The 11056-nt window shown below is 43.9% G+C and overlaps 1 protein-coding gene across 2 annotated transcripts; it reads left to right on the top strand.

Moving 5' to 3' along the window:
• The first annotated feature begins 222 nt into the window (after positions 1 to 222).
• LOC147311437 (beta-1,3-galactosyltransferase 1-like) lies at positions 223 to 3803 on the top strand. 2 transcript variants are annotated; one of them, XR_015125461.1, is made up of 3 exons: positions 223 to 401; positions 700 to 2738; positions 3105 to 3803. XR_015125461.1 is itself a non-coding variant. In XM_086267456.1 (2 exons), the coding sequence occupies exon 2, from the start codon at positions 707 to 709 to the stop codon at positions 1826 to 1828; it is 1122 nt and encodes a 373-aa protein (XP_086123582.1). In that variant the 5' UTR covers positions 223 to 401; positions 700 to 706; the 3' UTR covers positions 1829 to 3803. The 2 variants fall into 2 exon arrangements, 1 of the variants encoding a protein (XP_086123582.1); XM_086267456.1 differs by having other exon boundaries at positions 700 to 3803.
• The last annotated feature ends 7253 nt before the right edge of the window (positions 3804 to 11056 follow it).

The following is an 11056-nucleotide window of genomic DNA, read 5'->3' as shown; positions in this document are numbered from 1 at the left end:
AAAATTGGAAATATATTTTTTTTGTACACATGTGTAATTTAGTTACACTCAAGATCAGAAAAGGCAAACAGGTATTCACGAAGCCTTAGGACGGTTAGGAGTCTTTCGCAGGCAAAACAAAGGTGTGGAGAAAAAAAAGGTGTGGCTGCCTCACAGGTAAGAGACGTCACACAATGCCATGGTTACTCGCTCAGCCTTAGAACAGTCATAGGATGGGCTGTTAATCCCTGGAAAGCTTTAACACTGCTTGGTGTCTGCTCTAGTCTGTCCCTGTGAAACAAAATGCCAGCGTTGACATGAATTTTTCAGCGAAACAACATCTCCTCAGTTTTTTCTTTGTATAACTGGACAAGGGGAAAAGCTTACATTTTTAGAAAACTGAATGTTAACATCCAATGAAGGTATGTAACCTTTTTAAATGCATTTTTGTCTCTCAAATAAGGGAGTAGGAAAGCAAACGGTCACTAGTTGAGAGATATTTCTATAGAAAATTTGAATAAATATGAAGCTAAAATATTACTTTAAGGTTTTATCCATTTAATGATTCTGAGGGATCCTGAGGGATCATTAAACTGATAAAACAGCCCGTGTGAGGTAATGGCACTCTAATAACTTGCATTTAATAATTGGATGAATTGATTTGTTTGAAAGCAAAACCACTGACAGAAAGATATCTCAATACCTTATCTCTCCTCTTAGCCAAGAAATGGTGGAAGGTGTGAAACCAGCAGAGGATGGGAGGTGGTGCAAGTTTTCCCGGAACAAGTATTTCGTCTTTATTCTGGTATTTGCAGGTCTGTTCCTGATTTACAACAGAAATACAATAATACCAGATGAAAACCCAAAAAAGTGGATGCAAAATCAATCAGCAAATTTGTTGAATTTCTTCAGTGGTCAGAGACTAAACATATCCTCACTAAACACTACAACTAATGACAACTCCACTTCTCAAAATACAACTGTACCACCAACACCTGTTCCTTACGTGTCTCCTGGACCATATTTAGTTGAATACCCCCATGACTACCAGTACATCATAAATGAGCCACAGAAATGTGAACAGGAGAACCCATTTGTGGTTCTGATCGTTCCTGTGGCCCCAAACAATAGGCAACACCGTGACATCATCCGCAAAACCTGGGGGAGTGAAAGTCTTGTCCAGGACAAAGTGGTGAGGCTGTTCTTTTTACTGGGGCTGCACACCGGGGAGGAGGTGGAGCAGGTCCAACAGCAAGTACTTCAGGAGAGCAAAGAGCATCACGACCTGATCCAGAGCAACTTTGTGGACTGCTACAAGAATCTCACCATTAAGACCATGGTGATGCTGGAGTGGCTAACTGCACACTGCTCCAGCCCCTCTTATGCTATGAAGATTGATTCAGACATGTTTCTGAATGTACATAATCTTGTCAGTATGCTCTTGAATGCTCAAAAAGCAAACTATATGACTGGGCTTGTGGCAAGTGGCGGTACAGTACTGCGAGATCCAAGCTCTAAGTGGTACCTACCTCATGACATTTATGCTCCGCCACAGTACCCCCGCTATGCTCTGGGCCTGGGCTACATTTTGTCTTTAGACCTCCCAAAAAAGCTCATTGAGGCATCCAGACATGTTAAAGCAGTTTACATTGAGGATGTGTATTTAGGGTTGTTAATGCAGCACCTGGGCATTCCTCCCACTGACTCCCCAAACTGGTATTACTTCCATGTATTTCCTTTGCCATATAATCGATGTGCCTTCTCCAGGATAGTAGCCACCACAACTGATCCAAACACTAACCGTAAGCAGATTTGGAATGACTTTAAAAACCCAGGCCCATACTGCTAACCATAAACTGAAAAAATAAAATAAAAATGCAACATGAAACAACAGGGCAGACTTTCCATGACTCTTTAAAAAAATATGTATTTTTATATTCACATATAGGCTATTATGATACTCATGTAAAATCCCCTAATCTCAAATTTTATTGAAACTGAACTAGTATTGTTCCACTGTATATTTAAACTACACAGTTTATGTAGTTTATTATTTAAAGAGTGACATTTTACATATCTGAGTCTTTGTTAATTAAGTTTAAAAACTGTCAAAGTGAAAACGTGCAGTCACACCCGTTCTTAACACTACAAAACGTGCAGTCACACCCGTTCTTAACACTACAAAACATGATCCCTGACTGTGTTCTCAAGTTACAGTCCTCTCTGTGTTCACAGTTTCTGGGAAATGCAAGGTACACAGAAACAGATATCCTTAAGCATATTGACCTTACAGTGTATTAAATGGATATTTTGCAACAGGTCAGTGTATGATAGAATTTATTTCTCACTGCGATTAAGAAGTTGAGAATTTTCCAAGGTGCATGAATAACATTATAAACAACCTCTACCTTTGACGTCTGTTGCATATGTCCTATCAAACGGTACCCATGCATCAATTATGGGAATATACATAACATAGGGAGTGAAATATATTTATCCCTGTGGCCCTAATTTTTAATTACTTTTTAAACTTTAGTGTAGAAAATTATTTCAAACATGAGATTTCTGTTGATGTGTGTAGAAAATAGTTTAAGGCTTGAAGGATGTTCTTCTTGCTTTACTCCTTCTGTTCATGTTCTAGGCCTCATCTTTACTTACCATACTGTATATATAGAGGAAGTGATGTCTTCCAAAAATCCCCCTTTTTTAACGCCTGTCTGAATGTTTCTTGCACTAAAAGACAGGCTAATATCAACCAGGTCACCACTGACATATCTAGAGTTTTTGTTTTAAAGGTTTTGTTTTATGTTTAATAAATAAACTGTCAGAAACTCCACTTACATTTTTATGAACTTTTGGATATTTAGTGATACGAATAGGATAAAACATTAAAAAACGACTGCTGCCTACACTTACCTTGGATGTTTTGAAATGTTTTTTGCACCTGGGCTAAAGACCGCTTGTGGTTCTGTACAGTAAATACAATTTTTTTTGTCAAAAGTATTTTTATTGAATTATAATATATAATTAGAATATAACTTTAACAGGTACATTATGAATACATTCCATGTGTAAATATGGTTTTATTATTATTATTATTTTTAAAGGTTACAGGGCAATATTAGTTTAAAGTAACTTCTATGAAAACAGGGTTTTTTTCTGTTATTACCACTTAGTTCCAGGCCTCGAGGGCCGGTGTCCTGCAGGTTTTAGATCTCACCTTGGGTCAACACACCTGAATCACATCATTAGTTCATTACCAGGCCTCTGGAGAACTGCAGGACATGTTGAGGAGCTAATTTAGCCATTTAAATCAGCTGTCTTGGTTCAAGGACAAATCTAAAACCTGCAGGAACACCGGCCCTCGAGGCCTGGAGTTGCCCACCCCTGAGTTAGACAAATATTTACAACTGCTGACTATTACATTAGGCTCTTCTGAATATCTGTCTACATTATGCATGCGTGACCAATAACTGCTTAATGTATTTTAAAGTAAAGCTGTACATGAAGGTACTGAATAGATCTTCTTATTTACATTTACAATTCTGACATGTGAAGTGTGTAACAGTGAAAATCTTAGAAAGGTTAAATGCAGACACTTTGTGGCTATTTTGTACGCCACAATTAAACAACGGGATGAAATGGAACGAGTTGAACCTGTATGTCGACTGATTTGTGTGTGCAATAAATAGCTGATACAGCTAAGTTTTAGGAAATGTGTCTGTTATGTGTTTTTTTTTTTTTACATGTATGTGTGTACTTTCATGGCTCTTTGATCATCCACTTACCTTTCATCTGGAACTCAGTTATGTTTTTGTAAAATTTGCCAACAGCTGTTAAAAATATCTCTTTTCATTTTAAATAGAACAAGACTTAATTGATTAATATGGCAATGTTATCTACAGACACCCACAGTAAGTTAACCTTGTAACTTAGTTGCAGCAGGTCATACAATATTACAGTTGTGGTTACCTTGTTCTCCTTAGACGTTTTCACAGATGAAATCCAGAAACAGCTGTGAGAATTGGCTCAGAAAAATACACGGAGGTGTATTTTCTCATATGTAGCACACAGCAGGATACAGTTAAGTTAATACAAGTTTTCACAACCACTGACAAGGACCTTGTACTTTTGATTATCAGCTTCCAGCAAACTAAGTTGGGGGAATGGGAATGGTATTCTGTAATGTACATGCATGTTAAATTTAACTTTTAAAATAAAAACAGAAGATTTGCTCCTTCGTAGGGTCTCCCAAGGGAAAATGGGCCTGGCAAAGCGTTTTAGAGATGAGAGAAAGATCAAGGGAACATTTAATCATTGTAGGGGCTCACCATGGAGCCAGGCCTTTTCTCTCTGCTTCATTATGTATCAGTGGTTATTGGGGGACCACGACACTGCTTCGAACTTACAGGTCAACTATGTACAGACAGTTTTCACAGTGTTTCACACTCAGATTTTTCATCCATCTCCTCTGCTCTCCTTCCTTTTTTTGCTCAACGTCACAGGTCCCACCATTCTATTAAGATCAAATTGGGAGTGATGACTTGCAGCTGTGGCAGCCAGACTCTCCTGACTCCAACCCTGAACCCTCTGCTTCACCTCTCCCCTGCTGTTGAGCCGCAAGCCACACCCGGTCACCACACTCTGCTTTGTGGACTTTTCTTTCTTTCCCCTCTTTCTGTAAGGCCATTTCTTTGTTTTTGTCTTTGTCTTTGTCTGCTTGTATTTTGCCAAATGGGTCATTGTAACCCTGGGCCAATGGAAGAAAAGATTCTACTCCCTGTAGTAAAACAGTCGACTCAGTAAACTCTTCTTCCTCCTAGCGTTTTTCCCGCTCGGTTGCAGGGTCCGCTTTTCTGCAAAGTCGTCTCCACTTGGGTCGGTCAAGGGCGTCGGTCAGATCGGCTTCGATCTTCTTCACGTCGTCCTTGATTCGGTCCATCCATCTCCGCTTTGGTCTGCCTCTAGGTCGACGTCCTTGGGGGCTGAGCCGCAGTGCTGTTCTCACCACTGAGTTCTCATCGCTCCGTACCACATGTCCGTACCACCGCAGCCTCGCTTCTTGCATCTTATCTGTGATTAGCGCGATTCCCATCCTCTTTCTAACGTCGGTGTTCATGACGTGGTCCCATCGTGTTAGGCCTAGGCACCATCGCAGCATCCGCATTTCCATCGTGTGAAGGGCTTGTTCGTGCTTTGCGGTGGCTGGCCAGCACTCGGATCCATAGAGGGCGACGGGGCGCACTACACTCTTGTAGATCTTTGACTTGAGGCGATTGGGCATTCTTCGGTCACACAGGACGCCGGTGACTTGGCGCCATTTCATCCACGCTGCGTTGATCCTGGCTCGTACATCTAGTAGGATATCGCCGTCATTGCTGATCATCGATCCGAGGTATTTGAAATGAGGTACTTTCGCCAGATCTTCTCCATCGACGCTGATCGTGCCGTCGGTCTGGGGGCCAGCCTCTAAGTATTCGGTCTTGTTGGTGTTGAGCCTCAGGCCGAAGTCAGCTAGGCGAGTCTTCCACTGCTGCGTTTGGTATTGCAGTTCTATTCGCGATTCATCGGCCAGGAAGACATCGTCGGCGTAGAGAAGTGTCCAGGGATGGGGTGACTGGAGATCCGCCGTCGCAGTGTCCATGCAAAGGATGAAGAGCAGCGGGGAGAGTGCCGAGCCTTGGTGGACGCCCACATTGATGTTAAAGGGCGGCGATGTTCCCACTGGGCTTCTGACCACGCTGGTGACTTGTCGGTAGAGGAGCTTTGTCCAGTTGACGTAGGCTTCAGGAACTCCATGTGGATGGTCTTGGACTTCTCTCGGTGCTTTTCCAAAAGCAGGCGGGCAGCATGGATGGCGTCCGTCGTGCCACCCCCCCTGATGAAGCCACATTGGTTGGGCGTTAAGTTGACGATTTCTCGCATTCTGGCGTCGATGATCCGTTCGAAAACCTTCATGGTATGGCTTAGGAGTCGGATCGGGCGGTAGTTGGAGCATTCAGCCACATCGCCTTTCCCTTTCCAGATGGGCACCGTTATGCTGGTTGACCAGGCTGCTGGGACGGTCCCGTCTCTGATGATGCTATTGAACAGGCTGGCGAGGACTAAGGCGCCTTGGCGCCCGAGCAGCTTCCAGACTTCGGCTGGTATGTCGTCTGGTCCGGTCGCTTTACCATTCTTCATATTTTTAACGGCTGTTTCCACTTCCTTGATGGTGATTGGTGGGACAGGTCCTGGGACGGGCGGGGCACTGTGGATTGGCTGGTGAGGGAACTCCACGTTGCAGATATCGGAGAAATACTCGCTCCAGCGATTGAGGATGGCGGGCGGGTCGCGGAGGGTTTGATGGTTGGCATCCTTGATGTGTTTGACCTGGCCAATATCCTGTGTTGCTCGATGGCGGCTGCTGGCAAGGCGGTAGATTTTGTTCGCTCCTCCGGGCGTGTCCAACTCTTCATACAGTTGGTCATAGTGCGATGCCTTTGCCGCTGCTACCGCCTTCTTTGCGGCCGATCGTAGGGCCCTGTATTGCTGGTAGTCGCCATCGCTGCGGGATTGAAGCCACACTTTGAGTGCCGACTTCTTTTCCTTGATGGTTTGCTGCACGCTATCATTCCACCACCATACTTGCTTGTCGATGAAGTGCTTCCCTGGCTTCGTCGCCCCAAGGGTGTTGCCTGCTGCGTCACGTATTTGACTGGCGATGTTCTCCCAAGCCTTGTCCACTGGCTCATTGGAGTCCACGTCGAGGTGTTCAAGGGCGTCCATAAGCTGCTGTTTGCACTCAGGGAGGCGCCACCACTTGATCTTCTCCACCGTCGTGGTTGGTGTTCTTCGTCGTCGTTGGCCAAGGTTGAGTTGGAGATCCATCACAAGTAGCCGATGTTGAGGGCCAATATTGGTTGATGGTATGACTTTTACGTTCGTGACTAGGCTGAGATGGGGTCTTCGGACTAGCCAGTAGTCGATTTGGGTGTCTCTGCCGCCGCTGGAGTACGTGATGAGGTGTGCCGGTTTCTTTTTGAAGAAGGTGTTGGTCACGGCAAGATCGTGGGCCTCTGCGTAGTCCAGTACCCGGCAACCATCGTCGTTTCTGGTCCCAAATCCTTGGCCGCCATGGAATCGGTGATATCCGTCTCTCCCCTTGCCTACATGTCCATTTAGGTCGCCGCCTACCGCCACGTGTTCCTCAGGGCTAATCGTTTGCAGGTGGTCGTCGAGGGCGCGCCAGAATTCTGTCTTCTCCTCGTCGGGGCAGTTGGTCTGTGGTGCATAGCAGGAGATAATCCGTAGGACGGTCGGGTCGGCGTCGATCTTCACTGACATGATGCGATCCGATATGCGGGTAACTTTGACCACGTTGTCCCGGAGCTTTTGACTCACCACTATGCCCACTCCATTCTGGGCCCGGTTGCCATTGTAGAAAAGCTTGAAGCCTTCTCCAATGTCCCGTGCCTTCGCTCCCTTCCACTTGGTTTCTTGAATGCACGCGATGTCGATGCGGCGGGTCTTGAGGGCGTCAGCCAATTCTCGACTTCTTCCGGTCATTGTTCCGATGTTCAGGGTTCCAAGGCGGATTTGGGCTTGCTTCTTCAGCCCACTCCCTCCATGAGCAGGTAGCCTTTGTCCACTTCTCACGTCGTTCAGGCGGGGACGACGCGCGTCGCCTGCGGGGGACGCCCTAGCTTTTTGAGACGTCATTGCATGGGATGTGACTGTGGAATACATCGACCGGCGCGTCACTCCACCTGACGTCGAGGACCCTCACCGTTAGCCAACTTCCCGAGGGTCGTTGTTTCCAGCTGGCACCGCGAGGAGGTGGTGATGGGATTTTGCCAGCCGACTCAGTAAACTCTGTTTCACTGAACTCTGCTTTTCTCCTGAGTATATTTTTTATTGGATAAATATATAACACATTTCACCAAAACGTTAGGGAAGGCATTTTTACAATGAGCCAACACTGCTTCCATGGGGTAAAACCCGAGATTACAACATTGACTTAACTTGATTAGATAACCAGTACTTCTTGTTCTTTCATTTACAAGTTTGCATGCGTAATCAACACAGCACAGATTTCCAGACTTTTCTACTTTCATCCTTTGCCGTGCAACAGATTTGTGGACTTAGAATGATTTAGACCCCACTCCTACAAAACTGCTCAAAAAAGTCCTGCCGTTGATTGATGGTTCAATCTTAAATATGATCAAGCTATCTCTAATAATCAGCTATGTACTGCAGGCCTTCAAGCTGGCAGTAGTTAAACCATTTCTTTAAAAAACCCCATCTCTGGACTATTAAAACCCGATTCTTTGATCACCATGATAGAACAGAGAAAACCCGACTCAGAGTGGTCAAAACATTTATATTTCTTTATTCAATCATCTTCTGGAAGAGAGAGCCCTGCACAGCCCCAAAAACCAGTTGAAGAAACTCTAACATTAGAATTTAAAAATGTGTCTCATATAGGTGTTATTTTGGTCCTAAGAATATATTTATTACATGACAGAACCCAGCTGTCTTAACTAATAATAGGACAATCTCCAACCTTTCTTTCACATCCAAAATTCTTGAAAGAGTAGTTGTCAAACAGCTAACAAATCATCTGCAGGGAAATGGCTTATTTAAAGAGTTTAAGTCAGGTTTCAGAGCTCATCACAGCACAGAAACAGCTTTAGTGAAGGTTAAAAATGATCTTCTTATGGCCTCTGACAGTGGACTCATCTCTGTGCTTGTCCTGCTTGATATAGTGCAGATTAGATTAGAGATATCCTGTCTCAGAGTGACGCTGAAAAACTAGTTCATGCATTTATTACTTCCAGGCTGAACTACTGTAATTCATTATTATCAGGATGTCCTTAAAACCCCAAGAAAAGCCTTCAGCTAATCCAAAATGCTGCAGCAAGAGTTACTGACAGGGACTAGAAAGAGAGAGCATATTTCTCCTGTATTGTGTTTCCTTCATTGGCTCCCGGCTGAATCCAGAATTGAATTCATAATCATGCTCCTCACATACAAGGTAATAAATAATCAGGCCCCATCTTATCTTAATGATCTTGTAGTACAACATCACCCTATTAAAGCACTTCACTCTCACACTGTGGGCTTACTTGTTGTTCCTAGAACCTTCAGTTCTCAGGCCTTCAGTTAGGAGCCTTCAGTTTGTGTGCCCCTCGTCAATGGAACCAGCTTCCAGTTTGGATTCAGGAGACAGACACTATCTCTACTTTTAAGATTAGGCTTAAAACCATCCTTTTTGCTAAAGCATATTAGTTAGGGCTGGATCAGGTGACTCTGAATCTCCCTTATTTATGCTGCAATAGGGCTGTATCCCAAGTCAGGGTCTGCAGCCTTAACGGTCTACAAGGGCCGCGTACTCAAAGACAACTAAGGCTGGAAGTGGGAGGCTTGTGAAATGGGACAGTCCAGCCTACAAAATTCCGTCACCAGCTGGACACGCCCTTACCACTTCTCCCGATGGATGCGGAAAACACTGGCGTGCACAGATAGAGACGAGGTGGTGCTGAAGCACTTGCCCTTTTGCCCTCAGTCCAAAAAAGTGCCCTTTTGAAAGACGTGATTTTTTTTTTTTTAAAGCTGCGCGATTTAAAAAGGTGTGAAAATAATGGCTTGATTTGTGCCCCTTCTTCAAAGACACCCGAACCCTGTCGCTTTTTCACTGTCACCGTGTCACGTGAACACGCTTGCAGTTCATTTGTTGTGAGGCGTGTAGCAGCGGCATGACATAGGACTACTTGGAGTAGGCATAGTAGGCTAACTATAGCGACTGGGAGCCACGGCGGACAACACGGCAGCTCTTTCCCTTCCCAACCAGTCAGGTAACCCATGAATCGAGTGAAATTATTCTGTTTGCCCTCTAAGACCAACCTGCAATTGTTTTGTTGTGAAGTAGCCTGTCAGAAACTGCACATGACAAACTTTGCCAGCTTGCCCCCTCCATCCATCCATATGGATAAACAAAAAAACGACACATTTAAAATGTAACCTAAACCATTTAGGCAACCCCCACTCTCCATCAATTCCGACCTGATTGTGACAGAACAGTGACGTTGTTATTGGTAGTTTGAAGGGTACGGTGTTGGGGGTGGTGCATGTTAAAAGTTTTGAGAAGCACTGGTTAGACATGTTAATTTTTTTTGGTGTAACATATTGGCAACATTAACACATTAATTTGCTAAAGGAAAAATAGGCAGTTCCCAATTGCCTGTGAAAACGACCATTCTGCCCTGTTCTTGTAATGACCACAGTCAGTCTTATTCGTTCTCATACATTTTGGTCTATTTATTTACTAATTTCAGCAAGCATAATGCCTAGGAAAGAGAGGCTGAGAAAGGAGAAAGAAAGGGATCTACAACAGGCAGCCCAGGGAAGCAGTTCTCTGCTCTCCTGGATGAAAGCAAAGGAAAATGAAGATGAAAGGTCAGAGTCAAGGGCAGAGTCAGGTTCTATTTTAATGTTTTAATGTAACCTGCTCCTTGCAGTTAATTCTATTGAAAAATCTTAAAAGCTGTTCACACTTAGTTTTTAATGAACTTAATCAGCAGGCATTGAGCTAACTATTATTTTGTACCTACGAAAGTTATTTCTATGTTACAAGACTTGCAGTATGGGTTATTATTAAAACTATCTGTTTAAGCTTATTATTATGATAAATAATAATACTATTATTATTATTATTGTTCCATTGTAGTCAGTCACAGCAGGGAAGCAGCTCTATGCCATCTACCAGCATAGCAGAAGAGGGAGATATAGAAACAGATGAAGCCGCGACCAATGCAGCAACAGGTTCAGTTAGGCCTACAGACACTGATGTAGTGCTCTCTGAAGACCACAATGAGGAAGAACAGATCGATCACATAATGTCAAAGTTAGCAGCTTTACAATACCCAACAGATCCAACACACATCCATACATTTAAAATAAAGCGCAATGACAGATACGTTTCAATGTGCTGCAATGTGGGCCCATGTCAGCCTGATATACCTTACCCAAAAACTGAGGGGAGATCATTCCAGAAACAGTGGTTTTCTGCTAATGTGTGGCTGGAATACTCACCCAC

This window comes from Aulonocara sp. 'chitande type north' Nkhata Bay, linkage group LG16, assembly GCF_057382095.1.
Source record: "Aulonocara sp. 'chitande type north' Nkhata Bay isolate Kocher_YH1m ecotype deep benthic linkage group LG16, A_spYH_male_GT1.1, whole genome shotgun sequence".
NCBI lineage: Eukaryota > Metazoa > Chordata > Actinopteri > Cichliformes > Cichlidae > Aulonocara > Aulonocara sp. 'chitande type north' Nkhata Bay.
This window is presented reverse-complemented; position numbering and strand designations above follow the sequence as displayed.